The 22,875-nt window shown below is 66.6% G+C and overlaps 2 protein-coding genes across 2 annotated transcripts in view; one reads left to right on the top strand and one right to left on the bottom strand.

Annotated features, from left to right (window-relative positions):
* The window catches only part of NDUFA3 (NADH:ubiquinone oxidoreductase subunit A3), a 95,389-nt gene extending 74,742 nt beyond the window's left edge, over window positions 1–20,647 (bottom strand). Inside the window, exons 1-6 of the mRNA XM_066989482.1 lie at window positions 20,516–20,647; window positions 18,884–19,092; window positions 18,685–18,811; window positions 18,347–18,441; window positions 16,830–17,010; window positions 15,129–15,218 (exon numbers count right to left, since the gene is read on the bottom strand). Of these exons, the coding sequence (XP_066845583.1) occupies window positions 15,129–15,218; window positions 16,830–17,010; window positions 18,347–18,441; window positions 18,685–18,811; window positions 18,884–19,081 (691 nt within the window). The 5' untranslated portion in view covers window positions 19,082–19,092; window positions 20,516–20,647. The remainder of the gene's footprint in view (window positions 1–15,128; window positions 15,219–16,829; window positions 17,011–18,346; window positions 18,442–18,684; window positions 18,812–18,883; window positions 19,093–20,515) is intronic.
* On the top strand, window positions 8,254–13,094 carry LOC136789366 (interleukin-11-like). Its single transcript, XM_066989414.1, is given in 7 exon segments — window positions 8,254–8,260; window positions 9,011–9,076; window positions 9,079–9,179; window positions 10,900–10,986; window positions 11,708–11,866; window positions 12,787–12,820; window positions 12,823–13,094. Coding segments are annotated over 7 exon segments (582 nt in total). The 3' UTR covers window positions 12,951–13,094.
* Window positions 20,648–22,875: the final 2,228 nt, after the last annotated feature.

Here is a 22,875-nt window from a genome sequence, read left to right as displayed (position 1 = left end):
AGGGACAGACGGACACAGGGACAGATGGACACAGGGACACACGGACACGGGGACACACGGACACGGGGACACGGGCAGGGACAGACAGACATGGGGACAGACGGACACGGGGACACAGGGGCATGGACAGGGACAGACGGACGGGGACGGGGACAGACGGACGGGGACGCGGGGACACGGATGTGGACAGACGGACACACGGACACACGCACACAGACATGCCCAGGGTGCCCCCCCCCCCAAATCCCCCCCCACACTGCCCCAACCCCCCTTTCCCCCCCCCTTATAACACTGGGGGGGGCTGGGCTCGTGGCCAGGCCCCCCCAAATCCCAGCCCTCCCCCAGCCCAGGGCCCCCCAAATTCCAAGGCCCCCCCTCAAAGCCCAGGGCCCCCCCCAAACCCAGCCCCCCCCACTTATAACACCGGGGGGGCCTGGGCTCATGGCCAGCCCCCCCAAGCCCAGGCTCCCCCCCCCCCCCAAAACCCAGCCCCCCAAGGCCAGGACCCCCCCCCCAAAGCCCAGCCCCCCCCCCCCCCAAAACCCAGCTCCCCCCCAAAACCCAGCTCCCCCCGAAATCCCAGAGCCCCCCCCAAATCCCAGCCCCCCCCCCCTTATAACACCGGGGGGGGGAAATGGGCTCGTGGCCTGCCCCCCCAAACCCCTGCCCCCCCAAAACCCTGCCCCCCCCAAACCCCAGCCCCCCCCCCCCAAATCCCAGCCCACCCCCAAAGCCCAGGGCCCCCCCAAATCCCAGCCCCCCCCCCCCCCACTTATAACACCGGGGGGGAAACGGGCTTGTGGCCTGCCCCCCCAAACCCCTGCCCCCCAAAGCCCAGAGCCCCCCCCACCAAATCCCAGCCCACCCCCAAAACCCAGGCCCCCCCCCAAATCCCAGAGCCCCCCAAATCCCAGGCCCCCCCACACTTATAACACTGAGGGGGGAAATTGGTTCGTGGCCTGCCCCCAAATCCCTGGCCCCCCCCAAATCCCAGAGCCCCCCCCCAAACCCCTGCCCCCCCCCAACCCTGCCCCCCCCCAAGCCCAGGCCCCCACCAAAACCCAGGGCCCCCCCCAAATCCCAGAGCCCCCAAATCCCAGAGCCCCCCCAAATCCCAGCCCCCCCCCCCACTTATAACACCGGGGGGGAATGGGCTCGTGGCCTGCCCCCCCCCCCCAAACCCCTGCCCCCCCCACAACCCCTGCCCCCCCAATCCCAGCCCACCCCAAAAGCCCAGCCCCCCCCCCCCCAAAATCCCAGGGCCCCCCCCAAACCCAGGGCCCCCCCAAATCCCTGCCCCCCCCCCCTTATAACACCGGGGGGGGGAAATGGGCTCGTGGCCTGCCCCCCCAAATCCCAGCCCCCCCCCCCCTTAAACCCCGTGGTTCGTGGCCCCCCCCCCAAACCCCTGCCCCCCACAACCCTGCCCCCCCCCCCCAAACCCCTCCCCCCCCCCCGTGAGCCTGCGGTCAGCCCGGGCCTGCCCCGGCAGCGCTGGCCGGGGGCATTTGCGTCAAAGCCCCCCCCGGGGGGGCAGCGGCCTTCCTGTGGGCTCCCACGTGTGCGCGGGGGTGCGGGCGGCCCGGGGGGGGGGGGCACGGGGGGGGGGCCTGGGGGGGGGGGGGGGGGGGCGGGGGGGGCGCGGATATGAAGCATCTGTTTGTGCAAGGCGCTGACGCCAGCGCCCGCCGTGCCCCCCCCCCCCCCCAACCCCGTGCCCCCCCCGGGTTGCTGGGGAGAGGGGGGGGGGCACGGGGGGGGGGGGCACGGGGGGGCAGGGGGTGGGGGGGGCACCGGGGGGGAAGGGGTGGGGGGGGGTGGGGGGGTGGGGGGGAGACATGGGGGGGGGACGGAGGGAGGGATGTGGGGGGAGAAATGGGGGGGGCACGGGGGGCGCGGGGGGCAGGGGGGGGGGGGGGCACCGGGGGGGGGGGGGGGTCAGGGGTTGGGGGGCACCCTGCGGGGGGGCTGTGTTGGGGGAGGAGGGACGTGGGGGGGGACACGGGGGGCACGGGGGGCATTGGGGTGGGGGGGCACGGGGGGCCATTGGGGAGGGGGGAGTCAGGGGCTGGGGGGGGGGGCACCCTGCGGGGGGCTGTGTCAGTGGGGGGGGGGCACGGGGGTGTGACATGGGGGGGGACACGGCGGACGCTCAGCGTGACACGGCACGGCGTGACGCTCGGGGGGGGGGCACGGCGTGACGCTCCGTGTGCCGGGGGGGGGGCGTGACACAGGTGGCCCAGCCCCCCCCCCCCCCCGCCCCCAGCTCCCCCCCCCCCCAGCCCCAGCCCCTAAATCCGCCCCCCCCGGGCCGCATCCTGCCCGGTGCGGGTGGCCCCGGCGTCAGCGCCTGACGCACGTCCCCCCCCCCCGCCCCCCCCCCCGGCCCCCCCCCGGCCCCCCCGCGGCGCGGACGCAAGCGCCGGGACGGACGGACGTGTGCCCCCCCCGCCACCCCTGACCCCCCGGCCATTCGTGGCCCCCCCCGGCCATTCATGGCCCCCCCATTCATCCATGGCCCCCCCCAGCCATCCGTGGCCCCCCCGGCCATTCATGGCCCCCCATCTATTCATGGCCCCCCGGCCATTCATGCCCCCCCCCATGCCCCCCCCCATTCATGCCCCCCCCCCGGCCATCCGTGACCCCCCCCCGGCCATCCATGCCCCCCCCCATTCATTCGTGCCCCCCCCCCAGCCATCCGTGGCCCCCCCCGGCCATCCGTGACCCCCCGGCGGCCATTCATGGCCCCCCCATCCATCCATGCCCCCCCCCCATTCATCCATGGCCCCCCCGGCCATCCATGCCCCCCATTCATTCATGCCCCCCCCCCCCGGCCATCCGTGACCCCCCCCCCCCGGCCATTCATGGCCCCCCCATTCATCCATGGCCCCCCCCCCCCCCCGGCCATTCATGCCCCCCCCCATTCATCCATGCCCCCCCGGCCATCCATGCCCCCCCATTCATCCATGCCCCCCCAATCCATCAATGCCCCCCCCGTCCATTCGTGCCCCCCCGGCCATCCATTTGCCCCCCCCCCCCGTCATTTTGAGCCCCCCCCCCTCATTTCGGGCCTCCCCCTCATTTTGCCCCCCCCCTTCATTTTGTACCCCCCATTTTGCCCCCCCCCCGGGGGGGCCGGGGGGGGGGGGGGCACTGTGAGATGGGGGGGGGGGTCACAGGGGTATGGGGGGTCATGACATGGGGGGGGGTCACTGGGGATGGGGGGGGGCACAGGGAGTCATGGGGGGTCACAGGGAGACGGGGGGCCATGAGCTGGGGGGGTCACGGGGAGACGGGGGGGTCACAGTGAGCTGGGGGGGGTCCCCCCATCCCCCCCCCGTGCCCCCCCCCCGTGTCCCTCCCCGAGTCCCCCCCCGGTCCCCCCCCCCCCCGTGCCCCCCCCCCGGCCCCGCCCCCCCCCCCCCCCGTGGCCCCCCCCCCCGGTCCCACAGGCCGCGGGGGGCCGTGACACAGCTCCCGGTGGGGGGGGGGGGGCCTGACTCAGTCCCGGGGGGGGGGGGGGCAAAATAACGGGGGGGTAAAATAACGGGGGGCAAAATAACGGGGGGGGTAAAATAACGGGGGGGGCAAAATAACGGGGGGGGGTAAAATAACGGGGGGGTAAAATAACGGGGGGGGGCAGCGGGGGGCTGGGTTTGGGGGTTGGGGGGGGTTGGGGGGGTTGGGGGGGTTGGTTTTTTGGGGGGGGGGGTAGGATTTTTGGGGGGGTCCATCTGGGTTAGGGGGGCTTTTGGGGGGGTTTAGGGTTTTGGGGGGGGGGGTTGGGTGTTTTTTAAGGGGGGCTCCGTGTGGTTTTGGGGGGCTTTGGGTTTTTTGGGGGGGTTTGGGGGCTTTCAGGGTTTTTTGTTGTAGGTATTTTTTGGGGGGGGGGGGATTTGATTTTTTTGTAGGGTTTTGGGTTTTTTTATTATGCTTTTTTTTAATTTAGGGTTTCTTATTGGGGGTTTTTCTCCTTTTTTTGTTATTTAGGGTTTTTTTTCTTCTTTAGGGCTTTTTGATTTTTTTCTTCAGGATTTTTTTTCCTTCGGGGCTTCAAAAATTCGTTTCGTTTTCGGTTTGGTTGAGATTTTTTTTTGTTTAGATTTTCCAAATTTTGTTTGGATTTTTAAAAATTTTTGTTTACTTTTTTCTTTAAATTGTTTACGTCTTCAAAATTTTGCTTCGTTTTCTAAACTTTGCTTCCTTTCTTCAACTGCGCCTCTTTCAATTGCGTTGACTTTTCCCAATTTTGTTGATTTTTTCCCCAATTTTGTCGATTTTTTCCCCAATTTTGTCGATTTTTTCCCCAATTTTGTCGATTTTTTCCCCAATTTTGTCGATTTTTTCCCCAATTTTGTCGATTTTTTTCCCCAATTTTCTTTACTTTTTCCAACTTTGTTCACTTTTTTCAACTTTGTTGACTTTTTTTTCCAATTTCATTTACTTTTTCCCAATTTTTTGGACTTTTTTCCTACTTTGTTGGCTTTCTCCAACTTTCTTTACTTTTTCCCGGTTTTCTTCACTTTTTTCAATTTTATCTTTTTCCATTTTTTCGACGTTTTTTCCCGTTTTCTTCGCTTTCTCCAATTTTCTCGACTTTTTTCCAACTTTGTCGACTTTCTCCAACTTTGTTGACTTTTTTTCCAGTTTCCTCCGCTTATTTCAATTTGCTCACTTGGTTCCTTTTTTTCCCAATTTCCCCCCTTTTTCCCCCATTCCCCCTTTTCTCAATTTCCCCCTTTTTCCCAATTTCTCCCCTTTTTCCCTACTTCCCCCCTTTTTCCCCCATTTCCCCTTTTCCCCAATTCTCCCCACTTCTTCCCCCATTTCACCCCTTTTTCCCCCCATTTCCCCTTTTCCCCGATTTCCCCCTTTTTTCCCCCAGTTCCCCCTTTTTCCCTATTTCCCCTTTTCCCAGTTCCCCTTTTTCCCAATTTCCCCTTTTTCCTATTTCCTCCCCTTTTGCCCAATTTCTCCCCTTCCCCCCTTTCCCATTTTCACCGATTTCCCTCCTTTTTCCCTCATTTCCTCTTTTTCCCCATTTCCCCTTTTCCCCATTTCCCCCTTTTTCCCAATTTCCCCCTTTTCCCCCATTCCCCCTTTTCCCCAATTTCCCCCTTTTCCCCCATCTCCCCTTTTTCCTGATTTCTCCCTATTTTCCCCCATTCCACCCCTTTCCCCAGTTTTCCCCCTTTTTCCCAATTTTCCCCCCATTCTCTCTTTTTCCCAATTTTCCCCCTTTTTCCCAATTTTCCCCCTTTTTCCCCCATTTCCCCCATTTCCCCTCTTTTTCCCCATTCTGCCCTCTTTCCCAATTCTCCCCCTTTTTCCTGATTTCCCTCCTTTTCCCCCATCGCCCCTTTCCCCCCATCCCCCCTTTTCCCCAATTTGCCCCCTTTTTCCCAATTTCTCCCCTTTTCCCCCCATTTCCCCTTTTTCCCGATTTCTCCCTATTTCCCTCCAATTCCCCCCTTTCCCCCCAATCCCCCCTTTCCCCCCATTCCACCTTTTCCCAATTTCTCCCTTTTTCCCCCATTTCCCCCAGTTCCCCTCTTTTTCCCCGTTCTGCCAACTTTCTCCCCCTTCCCCCCTTTCCCCAATTCCCCCCTTTTTCCCCCATTCCCCCTTTCTCCCAATTTCCCCCCCTTTTCCCCCCTTCCCCCCATTCCCCCCAAACCCCCCTTTGCCCCCCTCCCCCTTTTCCCAGTTTCTCCCCTTTTTCCCCCATTTCCCCAGTTTCCTCCTTTTTTCTCCCATTCCCCCTTTTCCCAGTTTCCCCCCTTTTCCCCCATTTCCCCTTTCCCCCCATTCCCCCCACTCCCCCTTCCCCCCTTCCCCCCCTTTTTCCCAATTTCTCCCTTCCCCCATTTCCCCTTTCCCCCAATTTCTCCCCGTTTCCCCATTTCCCCCCTTTTTCCCCCATTCCCCTTTCCCCCCATTCCCCCTTTTCCCCCATTTCCTCCTTTTCCCCCCCATTCCCCCTGCCCCCCCTGCCCCCCCTTTTCCCAGTTTCTCCCTTTTTCCCCCATTCCCACTTTCTCCCAATTTCCCCCCAATTTCTCCCTTCCCCCCATTTCCCCTTTCCCCCAATTTCTCCCCGTTTCCCCATTCCCCCCTTTTCCCCCATTCCCCCTTTTTCCCCATTTCCTCCTTTTTTCCCCCATTCCCCCTGCCCCCCCTTCCCCCCCTTTTCCCCAATTTCTCCCTTTTCCCCCCATTTCCCCTTTCCCCCAATTTCCCCCTTTTTCCCCCATTCCCCCTTTTCCCCCATTTCCTCCTTTTTTCCCCCATTCCCCCTTTTTCCCCCTTCCCCCCTTTCCCCCCTTCCCCCCTTCCCCAATTTCTCCCTCCCCCCATTCCCCCTTTCTCCCATCCCCCCCACCCCCCATTCCCCCCCATTCCCCCCCACTCCCCCTTTCCCCTCTTCCCCCCTTTTCCCCCCATTCCCCCCTTTTCCCCCATCCCCCCTTTTCCCCATTTTCTCCTTTTTTCCCCCTGCCCCCCTTACCCCCCCTTCCCCCCCTTTCCCCAATTTCTCCCTCCCCCCATTCCCCCTTTCTCCCAACGCCCCCCATTCCCCCCCCATTCCCCCCCCCATCCCCCCCCCCCACCCCCCATCCCCCCCCCCACCCCCCTTTCCCCCCCTTTTCCCCGACCCCCCCGACCCCCCCGGCCCCCCCGGCCCCCCCCCGTCGGCGGGCTCTGCCCCTCTCCCGGTGCGTTGCTGAATGGAAAAGCCGTGACTCAGGCGTGTGTCATCCCGCACCGGGATATAAGCGCCCGCCGCCACGCCACGCCACGCGGGGACACCGAGGGCTCCGCGGGGACACCGCCGCCGCCACCGGGACGCGGGCACCCGGCGGGGGGGGGGCCCGGAGGGGGAGGGGGTGAACACGGCGGGGCCACGGCGGGGCCACGGCGGGGGCGAGCGTGCGGACGGCGGGGCGAGCGTGGCCGTGGCGGCGTGAGCGTGCACACGTCGGGGTGAGCGTGCACACGTCGGGACGAGTGTGCCCACGGTGGTGTGAGCGTGGCCACGGTGGTGCAAGCGTGCCCACGTTGGGGCGAGCACGCACACGTCGGGGCGAGCGTGCGCACGGTGGTGCGAGTGTGTTCGTGGTGGTGTGAGCGTGGCCGTGGCGGTGCAAGCGCGCTCACGTCGGGGCGAGCGTGGCCGTGGTGGTGCGAGTGTGCTCACGTCGGGGCGAGTGTGCCCACGGTGGTGTGAGTGTGGCCGCGGTGGTGCGAGCGTGGCCGTGGTGGTGTGAGCGTGCAAACGTCGGGGTGAGCGTGCACACGTCGGGACGAGTGTGCACACGTCGGGACGAGTGTGCCCACGGTGGTGCGAGCGTGGCCGTGGTGGGGTGAGCGTGCACACATTGGGGTGAGCACGCACACGTCGGGACGAGTGTGCACACGTCGGGACGAGTGTGCCCACGGTGGTGCAAGCGTGGCCGTGGTGGTGCAAGGGCGCTCACATCGGGGTGAGCGTGCCCACAGTGGTGTGAGCGTAGCCGTGGCAGTGCAAGCACGCTCACGTCGGGGCGAGCGTGGCCGTGGTGGTGCGAGTGTGCACAGGTCGGGGTGAGCGCACACACGTCGGGGCAAGTGTGCCCACAGTGGTGTGAGCGTGGCCGTGGTGGCGCAAGCGTGCACACATCGGGGTGAGCGTGCCCACGGTGGTGTGAGCGTGACCGTGGTGGTGCAAGCGTGCACACGTTGGGGTGAGCACGCACACGTCTGGTTGAGTGTGCCCACGGTGGTGTGAGCGTGGCCACGGCAGTGCAGGCGCGCTCACGTCGGGGTGAGCGTGCCCACGGTGGTGTGAGCGTGGCCGTGGTGGTGTGAGCGTGCACACGGGGCGAGCGTGCCCACAGTAGTGCGAGTGTGGCCGCGGCGGTGCAAGCGTGCTCACGTCGGGGCGAGCGTGCCCGCGGCAGCGCGAGCGTGTCATTAATAGTGCGAGCGCGCTCACGCCGCTGTAACCATGGCCGTAGTGGTGCAAGCGCGGGCGTAGTAGTGCAAGGGTGCCCGTGACAGCGCGAGCACGCTCACGTCAGTGCAGGCATGGTTGTAGCGGCGCGAGCGCGGCCGTAGTGGTGCGAGGGTGCCCGTGACAGCGCGCGTGTGCTCGCGGTCGCACAAGCGCCCGAGTGTGCGAGCGCGGCCGTGGGAGCACCCGCGTGAGCGTGCCGCCGCGTGCCGCCGTGCCCCCCGTCAGCGTGCCCCCGCGCCCCCCGGCGACGCCTCGCCATGACACGTAAGTGCCCCGCGCCCCCTCACCCCTTAACCCCCCCACCCCAAATCCACACCCCCCCCAAAAAAAACTACCCCCCCCAAAAAAACTACCCCCCCCAAAAAAAAACCAACCACCCCAAAAAAAACTACCTCCCCCAAAAAAAACCAACCACCCCCCCCCCAAAAAAAATTCCCCCCCCCCCCAAAATAAAACCCCAACCCCCCCCCCCCAAAAAAATAAAACCCGAGGCCGGGCGAGCCCGGGCGCCGCCGCGCCTCAAACCGCAAACGGCCGAGCGCACCTGCCCGCCCGCGGCGGCCGCGCCTCGACGGCCCCCCCCGGCCCGGGGGGGGGTCAGGGGGGGGTCGGGGGGGGGGTGGTCAGGGCGGCCCCCCCACGCCAAACCCCCGTGGGAACCCCAGTGCGGCCTCGCCACGCGCGCCCCCCCCCCCGTGCCACACGCAGGTGTAAGGGCTTCGCGCGACGCCGGCAGCACCGAGCGGGGGTCCCCCCAGGTGCGGCCCCCCCTCACCCCCCCCGGGCTGTGCCCCCCCCCCCGGCCCCCACCCCTGACTCACGCCGCATCACTCTTTCCAACCCCGCCGGGGACCTCACAGGACGGCGGCGGCGGCCGCCCCCCACCCGCGCCCCACACCCGTCGGGGGCCCTGTGCCCAGCGCGGCGGTGCCGCCATCCGTCCGTCTGTGCCCCCCCCCCAAAAAAAAAAACCAACTCACCCCCCCCCCCCTTTTTTTATTCTCTATCCCCCAGGAGCGCTGTGGCGGGCGCTGCTGGCGCTGCTGGGGCTGTGCCCGGGGTTGTGCCCGGCGCTGGCGGCCCCCCCACGCCTGCGCCCCCGGACCCCCGCGCCGAGCTGGACGGCATCGTCAGCCTGGCCAAGGCCCTGCTCAGCGACACCAAGGCCTTCCTCACGCTGCTCGTGGGTACCCCGCGCCCCCCCCCAACAACGCGCTGCCCCACGGCCCCCGCGGCCCACAGCCCCACGCCTCCCTGCCCCACGGCCCCCACAGCCCCACGCCTCCCTGCCCCACGGCACCGCAGCCCCACGGCATCCCTGCCCCACACATCCCTGCCCCACAGCATCCCAGCCCCATGGCATCCCTTCCACGGGCATCCCTGCCCCCATAGAATCCCTGCCCCACATATCCCTGCCCCACGGCATCTCTGCCCCACAGCGTCCCTGCCCCATGGCATCCCTGCCCCACGGCATCCCTGCCCCATGGTATTGCTTTTACGGGCATCCCTGCCCCACGGCATCTCTGCCCCACATCATTCCTTCCATGGGCATCCCTGCCCCACGGCATCTCTGCCCCACACATCCCTGCCCCATGGCATCCCTGCCCCATGGCATCCCTGCCCCACAGCATCCCTGCCCCACGGCATTCCTTCTACGGGCATCGCTGCCCCACGGCATCCCTGCCCCCACATCCCTGCCCCATGGCATCCCTTCCATGGGCATCCCTGCCCCACGGCATCCCTGCCCCACAGCATTCCTGCCCCACAGCATCCCTTCCATGGGCATCCCTGCCCCATAGAATCCCTGCCCCACAGCATTCCTGCCCCACAGCATCCATTCCCCAGGCATCCCTGCCCCACGGAATCCCTGCCCCATGGCATCCCTGCCCCACACATCCCTGCCCCACAAATCCCTGCCCCACGGCATTTCTTCCATGGGCATCCCTGCCCCACGGCATCTCTGCCCCACACATTCCTGCCCCATGGAATCCCTGCCCCACGGCATTCCTTCTACAGGCATTGTTGCCCCATGGCATCTCTGCCCCACACATCCCTGCCCCATGGAATCCCTGCCCCACGGCATCCCTGCCCCACGGCATCCCTTCCATGGGCATCCCTGCCCCACAGCATTCCTGCCCCACAGCATCCATTCCCCAGGCATTCCTGCCCCATGGCGTCCCTGCCCCATGGCATCCCTTCCACAGGCATTCCTGCCCCATAGAATCCCTGCCCCACAGCATTCCTGCCCCACACATCTCTGCCCCACGGGCATCCCTGCCCCACGGCATCCCTGCCCCCCACATCCCTGCCCCATGGCATCCCTTCCATGGGCATCCCTGCCCCACGGCATCCCTGCCCCACAGCATTCCTGCCCCACAGCATCCATTCCCCAGGCATCCCTGCCCCACAGCGTCCCTGCCCCATGGCATCCCTTCCACGGACATCCCTGCCCCACGGCATCCCTGCCCCACAGCATTCCTTCCACGGGCATTGCTGCCCCATGGCACCTCTGCCCCACAGCACCCCTGCCCCACGGCATCCCTTTCATGGGCATCTCTGCCCCATGGCGTCCCTGCCCCACGGCATCCCTTCCACGGGCATCACTGCCCCATAGAATCCCTGCCCCACAGCATCCCTGCCCCACAGCGTCCCTGCCCCACGGCGTCCCTGCCCCACAGCGTCCCTGCCCCACAGCATCCCTTCCACGGACATCCCTGCCCCGTGGCATCCCTGCCCCACACACCCCTGCCCCACACACCCCTGCCCCACAAGTGGCCCCATCCCCCACCGCTCTGCCCCACAACCGCCCCGGCCCCCTCTCTTCTTCCCCCCCCCCCTTTCCCCCTCTCCCCCTGGGGGGTCCCACGGGCGGTGGGGGCTCACCCCGTGTCCCCCCCCTGCAGAAGTCGCGGTTCCCGGCGGAGGGGGAGCACAAGCTGGACTCGCTGCCCAGCCTCTCCATGAGCGCCCTGGAGCTGGCCAACATCCAGGTGGGGGCCGGGGGGGCCGGGGGGGGGCGCCGTGTCCCTGGGGTCCCCTCGGTCCCCGGGTCCGTGGGGTCCCCGTGGGTTTAAGGGGGGGTCCCCGTGTCCTTGGGGTCCCCGTAGGTTTATGGGGGTCCCCGTGTTAGTGGGGTCCCCGTGGGTTTAAGGGGGGGTCCCCATGTCCATGGGGTCCCCGTAGGTTTAGGGGGGTCCCCATGTCCGTGGGGTCCCTGTAGGTTTAGGGGGGGTCCCTGTGTTAGTGGGGTCCCCGTGGGTTTAAGGGGGGGGTCACCGTGTCCTTGGGGTCCCTGTAGGTTTGGGGGGGGGTCCCTGTGTTAGTGGGGTCCCTGTAGGTTTAGGGGGGGGGTCCCCATGTCTGTGGGGTCCCTGTGCCTATAGGGGTGTCCCCATAGGTTTGGGGGGTCCCCATGTCCATGGGGTCCCTGTGCCTAGTGGGGTCTCCCCATAGGTTTTGGGGGGGTGTCCCCATGTCCTTGGGGTCCCTGTAGGTTTGGGGGGGGTCCCCATGTCCGTGGGGTCCCTGTAGGTTTGGGGGGGGTCCCTGTGTTGGTGGGGTCCCTGTGCCTATAGGGGTGTCCCCATAGGTTTGGGGGGGGGTCCCCATATCCTCGGGGTCCCCGTGTGTTTAGGGGATCCCCATGGGTTTCGGGGTGGGGGTCCCCACGCCCCCTCGCGCCCTGACGGGGTCCGTGTCCCCCCCCCGCAGGCCCCGGGGGCGCTGGGGCGGCTGAGCGGGGACCTGCAGCGCTACCAGCGGCACCTCGAGTGGCTGCGGCGCGCCGGGGCCGCCCTGCGCCCGCTGGAGCCCGAGCTGGGGGCGCTGCAGGCGAGGCTCGACCGGCTGCTGCGGCGCATCGACCACATGGTGGGCGGGGCCTGGGAGGGGGCGGGGCCTGGGAGGGGGCGGGGCCTGGGAGGGGGCGGGGCCTGGGAGGGGGCAGGGCCTGGGGAGGGGGCGGGGCGAGGGGCGGGGCTTGGGGAAGGGGCGGGGTTGGGGGAATGAATGGAGTGGGGCGGGGCTTGGGGAAATGGGCGGGGCTTGGGGAAAGTGGGCGGGGCTTGGGGAAAGGGGGCGGGGCTTGGGGAAAGGGGCGGGGCTTGGGAAAAGGGGCGGGGCTTGGGGAAAGGGGGTGGGGCTTGGGGAAATGGGCGGGGCTTGGGGAAAGGGGCGGGGCTTGGGGAAAGGGGGCGGGGCTTGGGGAAATGGGCGGGGCTTAGGGAGATGGGAGCAGGGCTTGGGAAATGGGGCGGGTCTTGGGGAAAGGGGATGGGCTTAGGGAAAGGGGGCGGGGCTTGTGGGGAAGTGGGCGGGGCTTAGTGGAGGGGTGTGGCTTGGAGGAATGGGGGCGGGGCTTGGGGAACGGGTGGGGCTTTGTGAATGGAGCTGGGTGTGGAGGAATGGAGCAGAGCGTGGGAAGGGGGCGTGGCCTGGGAAATGGGCGTGGCGTGGGAAATGGGCGTGGCCTGGGGAAATGGGCGTGGCCTGTGGAAATGGGCGTGGCCTGGGAAGGGGGCAACATTCGGGGGAACGGGGCGGGGCTTAGGGAAGGGGGCGTGGCCTGGAGTTCGGGGCGGGGCTTGGCGGGGCTGGGGGCGGGGCTTAGGGAAAGGGGCGTGGTCAGCGTGAAGTAGGGGCGGGGCTTAAGGGGGAGGGATTGCCTGCAGGAGGGGGCGTGGCTTCGCACGGGGGGCGTGGCTTCGCACGGGGGCGTGGCTTAGCGTAAGGGGCGTGGCTTCACGCAAGGGGCGTGGCTTGCCCCCCGCTGACCCCGCCCCCCCCCCCAGCTGTCCCGCCTGGGCCTGTCGCGCCCCAGCGCCCCCCGGCGCCGCTGCCCCCCCCCGGGTCGCCGTGGGCGGCGGTGCAGGCGAGCCACGCCGTGTTCCAGGGGCTGCACCTCTACCTCGACTGGGCCTCGCGCGCCCTCGTCCTGCTGCGCAACCGCCTCTGACGGCGGGCGGGCGGACGGACGGACGGAGCCCCCCCGACACGCGGACAGACGGACGGACCCCCCCACGGACACACAGAGCCACGGACGGACACGTGGATGGACACACGGACAGGCACACGGATACATGGATGGACCCACAGACAGACGGACAGAGCCCCCCTGGACACGCGGACGGACGGACGGACCCCCCCACGGACACACGGAGCCCCCCACGGACACACAGAGCCACGGATGGACACGTGGATGGACACACGGACACAAGAACGGGCACACGGATACACGGACGGACCCACGGACAGACGGACAGAGCCCCCCCGGACACACGGACGGACAGACGGACCCCCCCCCCCCCCCCCCCCAAGACATGCAGACCCACGGACGGACACCTGGATGGACGCACGGACACGTGGATGGGCACACAGCCCCACGGACGGACGGACAGACCCTGTCCACGGAGGGACCCACGCACTTACAGACCCACGGACGGACCCACGGACGGACCCACGGACAGACCGACCCCTCCCTCCCACCCCCACTCCCCCCCGGATGGACTCACGGACTTACCCACGGACAGACCCACGGACTGACAGACCCATGGACAGACGGACCCACGGACAGACAGACAGACCCCCCACGGCTGGACCCACAGACAGACGGACCCACAGACGGCCCCCCAACGGACAGACGGACCCACGGACAGACAGACAGACCCCCACGGCTGGACCCACAGACAGACGGACCCACAGACGGCCCCCCAACGGACAGACGGACCCACGGACAGACAGACAGACCCCCCCACGGCCAGACCCACAGACAGACGGACCCACGGACGGCCCCCCAACGGACAGACGGACCCACGGACAGACAGACAGACCCCCCCACGGCCAGACCCACAGACAGACGGACCCACGGACGGCCCCCCAACGGACAGACGGACCCACGGACAGACAGACAGACCCCTCCACGGCCAGACCCACAGACAGACGGACCCACGGACGGCCCCCCAACGGACAGACGGACCCACGGACAGACAGACAGACCCCCCTCCCCCCCCGGACAGACCCCAGACAGAAGGACCCACGGACAGACGGACCCCCAGACGGACAGACGGACCCCCGGACGCCCCCCCCCCCGCCCCCCCCCACCTATTTATGCGCCGCGCTATTTATTTTTATTTATTTCCCGTCGGGGCCCGGCCCTCGCAGCGCCGGCCTCGTTTTATTTTAACTTTATTATTATTATTATTATTTTATTATTATTTTATTATTATTATTATTATTTTATTATTATTAATAATTAATTATGCTGCCCTCCCCCCCCCCCCACCTTCCCCCCCCCTTTCACCTTCCCCCCCCATCGCGGGCTGCCGTAATTTATTGACTCGGGCCCCCCCTCGGCCCCTTTTTTATAGTTTTTTAAAGAGAAAAAAAAAAACTTTTTTCAGAATAAAAAAAATGTGAAAAAAAAAAAGGAAAGTTTGAAGGTGGTGGATGGGGGGGGGCAGGGCTGGGGGGGGCACTGAGCCCCCCTCCATTACAACACGGTGCTACCGGGGCTGGGGCTGCTTTGGGGCCCTCCCCCCTCCCCAACTCCCCCCCCACTTTTATGATGCCCCCCCCAACAGTGACCACCCCCCCCCCGTGCTTTTTTTTTTTTTTTGGGGGGGGGGCACAGAAATGATTAAAACCCGATGAAATTCACCCAAACTGTGGTCCTTTGGGGGGGGGGGGGGTGAAGGCCACCCCAGCAGCCCCCCCCTCCCCTTGGGGGGGGGACACACAACGGGGGCTGCTTTATTGAGATATCAACCACAACGTGCCCCCCCCCAGCCCCCAAAAGTGATGGGGGGGGGGCACAACGCAGAGACACCCCCCTTGGCCTGGGGGGGCCTCCTCCTCCTGGGGGGTTCCCTTCTTCCTGGGGGGGGGGTCCTCCTCCTGGGGGGGGGTCCTCCTCCTGGGGGGGGTCTTCCTCCTGGGGGGGGGTCCTACTCCTCCTGGGGGGGTCATCTTTCCTGGGGGGCTCCTCTTCTTCCTGGGGGCTCCTCCTCCTGGGGGGTTCCTCTTTCTCGGGGGGCTCCTCCTCCTCGGGGGTTCCTCTTCTTCCTCGGGGGGTCCCCGGAAGGGCCAGGCCCCAGGGGGGGCTCCGGGGGCGGCGGGGGGTCCCAGGGGAAGGCGATGCCCAGCCCCGCCATGCGCTCCCGGTAGACGCGGTCGAAGCGGGCGCTCTGCTCCGCCGTCAGGTGGTTCTTCCAGTCCCCCGAGATCCCTGGGGGCCACGAGGCGCTGACCCCCCCCAAGGTCCTCACGGGGACCGGGGACCCCCCCCTGCTGCTGACCCCCCCCCCCCCCAGGATGTCTCCCAGTGGTCCCAGTCCTGGAGTTTCCCAGTGGTCCCAGTGCCCCCAGTCCCAGTGTCCCCAGTCCCCTGCTGTCTGTCCCTGCCCCCCAGCTCTGGTCCCAGTGCCCCCCATCCCCAGTGCCCCCAGTCCCAGTGTCCCCATCCCCGATGTCCCCAGTCCCAGTTCCCCCAGTCCCAGTGTCCCCAGTCCCAGTGCCCCCAGTCCCCCCCCTTCATGATGTCCCTGATGCCCCCCAGCCTGTCCCTGCCCCCATGTCCCCATCCCCATGTCCCCACATCCCCAGTGCCCCCACATCCCCGTGTCCCCATGTCCCTTGTCCCCACCCCCATCCCCACGTCCCCACACCCCCATCCCCACACCCCCATCTCCATGTCCCCCCATCCCCATATCCCTGTCCCTGTCCCCATCCCCATCCCTGTCCCCCTGTTCCCATCCCCGTGTCCCCACGCCCCCATCCCCGTGTCCCCATGTCCCTTGTCCCCACACATCCCTATCCCCATGCCCCAGTCCCTGTGTCCCCATGTCCCCCCCATCCCCACGCCCCCACCCCATGTCCCCACGCCCCCATCCCTGTCCCCCTGTCCCTGTGTCCCCATCCCCATGTCCCCACATCCCCATGTCCCCACGCCCCCATCCCCGTCCCCATGTCCCTGTGTCCCCATGTCCCCATCCCCATGTCCCCATCCCCATCCCTGTGCCCCCATCCCCACGACCCCATCCCCGTGTCCCCACATCCCCGTGTCCCCACGCCCCTGTCCCTGTGTCCCTGTGTCCCCCCACCCCCATGTCCCCATCCCCATGTCCCCATCCCCATGTCCCTATTCCCATGTTCCCACGCCCCCATCCCCGTGTCCCCATGTCCCTTGTCCCTGCGTCCCCACGCCCCCATCCCCACGCCCCCATCCCCATGTCCCCCCACCCCCATGTCCCCATCCCCATGTCCCCACACCCCCATCCCCACACCCCCATCTCCATGTCCCTGCCCCCATCCCCATATCCCTGTCCCTGTCCCCATCCCCATCCCTGTCCTCCTGTCCCTCCCTGTGTCCCCACGCCCCCATCCCCATGTCCCCCCATCCCCATGTCCCCACGTCCCCGTGTCCCCATCCCCGTGTCCCCACATCCCTGTGTCCCTGCGCCCCCATCCCCATGTCCCTGTCCCCCTCCCCATCCCCGTCCCCCTGTCCCTGTGTCCCCATGTCCCCCCACCCCCGTGTCCCCATCCCCACGTCCCCACACCCCCATCCCCACACCCCCATCCCCATGTCCCCGTCCCCATGTCCCCATCCCCGTGTCCCCACATCCCTGTGTCCCCGCGCCCCCATCCCCATGTCCCTGTCCCCCTCCCCATCCCCATGTCCCTGTCCTCCTCCCCACGTCCCCACGCCCCCATCCCCATGTCCCTGTCCCCCTCCCCATCCCCGTCCCCCTGTCCCCATCCCCGTGTCCCCACGCCCCATCCCCGTGTCCCCCCGCCCCCCGCCCCCCCCGTCCCCCCGCCCCCCCCCCGCCCCCACCCTTGCGCAGGAAGGGCGCGCGCCGCACGTCGAGGATGAAGGCGGGCGAGAGGCTGAAGTTGCTCATGCGGTTGCGGCTCATGGCGGCGAACGAGGCGTTGGCCACCACCGCGTCCAGCGCCGCCGCGCTCAGCGCCCGGCCCAGGAAGGCGCAGAGGCGCTGCACGCTGCCCCGCAGGTCCTGAGCGCGGGGACACCAACGGGGACGGGGGGACAATGGGGACAATGGGGACGGTGAGGACACGGCGGGGTGACGGGGACACAGGGGGCAAAGGGGACAATGGGGGCAAAGGGGGACAATGGGGACGAAGGAGGACGAAAGGGGGACAAAGGGGGACAAAGGGGGACATGCAAGGACGATGGGGACACATGGGGGCAATGGGGACACACCAGGATGGGGACAATGGGGACAGTGGGGACAGGGGGGTGATGGGGACACAGGCAAAGGGGACAACGGGGACAAGGGGACGGGGACAAAGGGGGATGAAGGGGGACAAAGGACGATGGGGGGACATGGGGGCAATGGGGACACGCAAGGGTGATGGGGACACAGTGGGCAAAGGGGACAAACGGGGGACAATGGGGGACAATGGGGACGAAGGGGGACGTGCAAGGACGATGGGGACACACCGGGACAGTGGGAACAGTGGGGACAACAGGGACATGGAGGGGTGACGGGGACACAGTGGGCAACGGGGACAATGGGGGACAAAGGGGGACAATGGGGATGAAGGGGGACGAAGGGGGACATGCAAGGATGGTGGGGTCACATGAGGACAATGGGGACAATGGGGACACGCGAGGATGGTGGGGACACGGGGGGTGACGGGGACACAGTGGGCAAAGGGGACAAACGGGGACAAAGGGGGACAATGGGGATGAAGGGGGACATGCGAGGACGATGGGGACAATGGGGACGAAGGGGGACAATGCAAGGACGATGGGGACACATGAGGATGATGGGGGACACAGCAGGCAAAGGGGGACGAGGGGGACAAACGAGGACAAAGGGGGACAAATGAGGATGATGGGGACAAGGGGGGACAAACAAAGATGAAGGGGGACAATGGGGACGAAGGGGGACAATGGGGATGATGGGGGACGATGGGGACACGAGAGGACAATGGGGACAAGGGGGACAACGGGGGACAAATGAGGATGATGGGGACAAACAAGGACAAAGGGGACACACGGGGACGACGGGGACATTTGAGGACGATGGGGACAAACGAGGACAACGGGGACAAACGAGGACAATGGGGACATTTGAGGACAACGGGGACACACGAGGACAATGGGGACACACGAGGACAATGGGGACATTTGAGGACAGCGGGGGACGAGGGGGACAAACAAGGACCGACGGAGCAGAACCGAGGGCATTGGGAAACCGGGAGCGAAACGGGGCAAGAGCAGAACGTGGGGACCCAGCACAGCCCCAAACCGACCCCCCCCCAAAAAACCGACCCCCCCCCCAAAAAAAACCGACCCCCCCCCCCCAAAAAGCCCCCCCCCACCTGCTGCAGCTCCTCGTAGCTGATGCAGAAGAAGTTGTCGCGGCCGCGCAGCTCCAGCCAGCCCCGCACGTGGTCAAACCAGGACCCGAAGGGCACTGGGGGGGGGGATAAAAATAATGGGGGGGTTAGAAACGGGGGGGGTAGAAACAAGGGGGGGGCTTGGGACCTTGTTGGGGTGGGGGCTGCCCCCGTGGTGCCCCCCCCAAACCTTGCTTTGTCCCCTCCGGGGTGCGCCCCCAAATCTGCACGCCCCATATGGGGCTTTGCAATGGGACCCCCCAAGGGAAAATCGTTGACCCCCCCCCCGAAAAAATGCTCCCACCGCCCCCCCCCAGCACCGTCTCCCTCCAGGAACTTGTCCATGAACTCCTCGAGGCTGCCGGGGTCTTTGTAGGGTCGGAAGATTCGGGCGAAGTGGTAGAGGGACACCAGGACGTCCTTGGGGTTCCTCACCGTGTAGATAACCTGGGGGGCACAGCTGTGGGATGGGGTCCCACTGACCCCCCACCCCCAAAAAAAAATAAATAACCCCCCGACCTTGGCCTTGGAGGTGAAGAAGGCCTTGGCGAAGAGCTGGACGGGGAGGTGGGAGCTGATGAGGCGGGGGCGGGGGTTGCGCTGCGCCCGCCGCAGCCCCAGCACGGTCTCGAACCAGGGCGCCCGGTCCCAGTTGGGCACCGAGCGGCACCACGACGGGTCCCCGTCGCTCCGGATCAGGCTCAGGATCTCCAGCATCCAGACGGTGCCTGTGGGGGGGTTGAGAACAATTTGGGGTGCCATTGGAGGTGGTGGGGACCCCCCTCTGGGCATAGAAGGGGGTCCTGGGGTGCTTGAACCCATTTGGGGTCCTATTGGAGATGTTGGGGACCCCCTTTAGGGTATAGAAGGGGTCCTGGGGGTGCCTGAGCCCTTTTGGGGTCCTATTGGAGATGTTGGGGACCCCCCTTTGGGGTATAGAAGGGGGTCCTGGGGGTGCTGGGTGGCGCTGAGCCCTTTTGGGGTCCTGCTGGAGATGTTGGGGACCCCCCTCTGGGCATAGAAGGGGGTTCTGGGGGTGCCTGAACCCGTTTTGGGGTGCTCCTGGAGGAGTTGGGGACCCCCCTCTGGGGTATAGAAGGGGGTCCTGGGGGTGCTGGGTGGCGCTGAGCCCTTTTGGGGTGCTCCTGGAGATGTTGGGGACCCCCTCTGGGCATAGAAGGGGGTCCTGGGGGTGCTGAACGCCATTTGGGGTCCCCCCTCGGGGTGGACCTGGGGGGCCTGAACCCGTTTTGGGGTGCTCCTGGAGGAGTTGGGGTCCCCCTCTGGGCACAGAAGGGGGTCCTGGGGGTGCTGGGTGGCGCTGAGCCCTTTTGGGGTCCTATTGGAGATGTTGGGGACCCCCCTCTGGGCATAGAAGGGGGTCCTGGGGGTGCTGAACCCATTTGGGGCCCCCCGCAGATGTTGGGGTGCCCCCCTCGGGGCATAAGCAGGGGGTGCTGGGGGTGCTGGGGGTCCCCCGGAGATGTTGGGGACCCCCCTCGGGGGTGGAGCTGGGGGACCTGAACCCATTCGGGGTCCTACTGGAGACGTTGGGGGCCCTACACACATTGGGGTCCCTCTTGGGGTTCACTGCCCCCCCCCACACACTGGGCCCCCCTTCCCATCTGGGCCCCCCCAGAGACATTGGGGTCCCCCTGGGGGTATTGGGCCCCCCCCCCCCCAGGGCACATCAGAGCCCCCTGGGGATATTGGGGTCCCCCCGGACACTCCTGAGCCCCCCCAGTGCCCATCGGCGCCCCCACCACATCGGGGCCCCCCAGATGTGTTGGGCCCCCCCATTCCCATCTGCCCCCCCCCCCCCCCGAGACGTTGGGGTCCCCGGGGGGGCACACGGGGACCCCCAGACACGTTCAGGCCCCCCTAAAAACTTTGGGGTCCCCATGGAAACATTGTGACCCCCCCGGGGGCACACATCGGGGTCCCCTTTGCCCCCCCCAAACCCCCCCCACCCCCAAACCCCCCCAACCCCCCCCCCCCCCCCCCCCCAGATCCCAACAGAGCCACCGAACCCGGTGCCCCCGGGGTCGCATCGGGGCCCACCGGGGAGGGGGGGGGCAGATCCCGGGGTCCACCCCCCCCCAATTTGCCCCCGACCCCCCGGGGACCCCCCCCCGGGGCCCCCCCCCGTACCGGATTTTTGGTAGGTGACGTTGAAGACGTCGTCGTCCTCCACGGGGAACTCGCGGGCGGCTTCGAGGGCGCGGGGGGAGTAAAGGAGCCCCGGGAAGGTGACCCCCCGTGCTGGAAATACCCCGGGACATGGCCGGGGGTGGGGGGGGGGGCAATTTTGACCTGGGGGGGGGCAGATTTGTGGGTGTCCCCCCACACACACCTCGCCTCGATGCTTCGCTGCCGCTCCCCGAGGCCCCACGCGGCTCCGAGGCAACCGGTCCCGGGGGGTTGGAGCCAGGTAACAGCGGGGGGGGCTCGGATGGGGCCCCCCGGGCTGAAATTGCCCCCCCGGGCTAAAACAGCCCCCCCCCCCTCCCGGGCTAAAATACCCCCCCCCCCGGTCCGGCCCCAAACACCCCCTAACCCTAAAGCAACCCCCTAACCCTAAAGGCCCCCCCCGCCCCAACATGTCCCCCCCCGCAGCACTAAAACACCCCCCCCACCAAAAAATAACCCCCCCAACCCCAAAACAACCCCCCCCCCAACCCCAAAAATCCCCCCCCCCCGGCCCAAACACCCCCTAACCCCAAACCACCCCCCCACCCCAAACCACTCCCCCGGCCCTAAAATGCCCCCCCCGCCCCGAAACAACCCCCCGACCCCAAAACACCCCCAAAACACCCCCCGGCCCCAAAAATACCCCCAACCCCCAAAATTCCCCCCCCCACCCCCCAAACACCCCCTAACCTCAACCCCCCTTCACCCCCAAACCACCCCCCGCCCTAAAATACCCCCCCCCCCAAAACACCCCCCCCCCACAACCCCAAATAACCCCCCCGGCCCCAAAGAGCGCCCCCCCACCCCCAAAATGCCCCCCCCAGCCCCAAAACACCCCCAACCCCCCCAAACCCCCCTTTTCTCCCCAATTTTTCCCCTGCCCCCCCCTCGTTAATAGGCCGGGGGGGGGCCCCATTTTTACCCCCCCCAAACCTGGGAGCGGAGGCGCGGAGCTGAACAGAGCCGAGCCGGGCCCGGGGAGGGGGGGCCCGCCCCCCCCCCCCCCCCCGCCCCCCCCCCCCGGGGCGGTGCCGCCCCCGCCCCGCTTTGCGCAACACCCCCCGGACCGGTTACCCCGGGGGGCGGGGAAGGGTGGCCCCCCCCCCGCCCCGGTGACACCCCGTTAATGAGGGGGGGGGGCGGCTCCCGACGGGGGGGGGCTTAGGATGCCCCCCCGGGTGGGGGAGACCTGGAGGGGGGCATGGGGGTGGTGAAGGGGGGGGGGGCATGAGGGGCATGGTGGGGGGGGGTCATGGGGTGGTGGGGGGGGCACCAAGAAGATGGGGGCATGGAAGTAAGGGGGGGTCACAGGATTTTGGGGGGGGGGCACGGGATTAAACGGGAGGAGCATGGGATTAAGAGGGTGCAGGATTAAAAGGGGGGTACGGGATTAAAAGAGGGTACATGGGATCGGGGGGGAAGGATTAAAAGGGGGGGACACATGGGATTAAGGGGGGCCCGCACTCAGGATTGGGGGGGTCACTGGATTAAAAGGGGTCACAGGATTGGGGGGGGGCCGGATTAAATGGGGGGGAGCACAGGATTGGGGGAGGTCATGGGATTAAGAGGGGGCACAGGATTAAGGGGGGAGCAGAATTAAGGGGGGGGCACAGGATTAAAGGGGTGGGCACGATTAAAAGGGGGGGGGCACAAGATCAAGGGGGAGACACAGGATTAAAGGGGGGGCAGGATTAAAAAGGGGGACCTCCAGATTAAGGGGGGGCATGCCCAGGATTGAGGCAGGACTAAGGGGGGGGGTATCACAGGATTAAAATGGAAGGGGAACCTGGGATTAAAAGGGGGGGCTCTCCGGATTGAGGGGGGGTCACCCCATCTTGAGGCAGGATTAAAGGGGGGTCACAGGATTAAGGTGGGAGGCCCAGGATTGGGGGGGGCAGAATCAAACGGGGGGCACAGGATTAAGGGGGAGGGCACAGGATTAAAAGGGGGGGGGTGCAGGGTCTGTGGGGAGGCACAGGATTAAAGGGGGGCAGGATTAAAAGGGGGAGTCTCAGATCTAAAAGGGGGGGTCACACAGGATTAAGGCAGGATTAAGGGCGGAGCCCCAGGATTAAATGGCTGGGGGCAAAGAATTAAAAGGGGGGGGTCACACAGGATTAAGGGGGGCACGGGATTAAACGAGGGGCACAGGATTAAACGGGGGGGCCGGTATTAAATAGGGGGGCCCCCAGGATTAAACGGGGGGGGGCACAAGATTAGGGCAATGTTAAGGGGGGCCCCCAGGATCAAAAAAGGGGGGGGCAACATTAAAGTGCAGCCATAAAATTAATGGGGGTCACAGAAGTAAGGGGGGGGCAGGA

The sequence above is a fragment of the Anser cygnoides genome, unplaced genomic scaffold, assembly GCF_040182565.1.
Source record: "Anser cygnoides isolate HZ-2024a breed goose unplaced genomic scaffold, Taihu_goose_T2T_genome scaffold_44_1, whole genome shotgun sequence".
NCBI classification, from domain to species: domain Eukaryota; kingdom Metazoa; phylum Chordata; class Aves; order Anseriformes; family Anatidae; genus Anser; species Anser cygnoides.
This window is presented reverse-complemented; position numbering and strand designations above follow the sequence as displayed.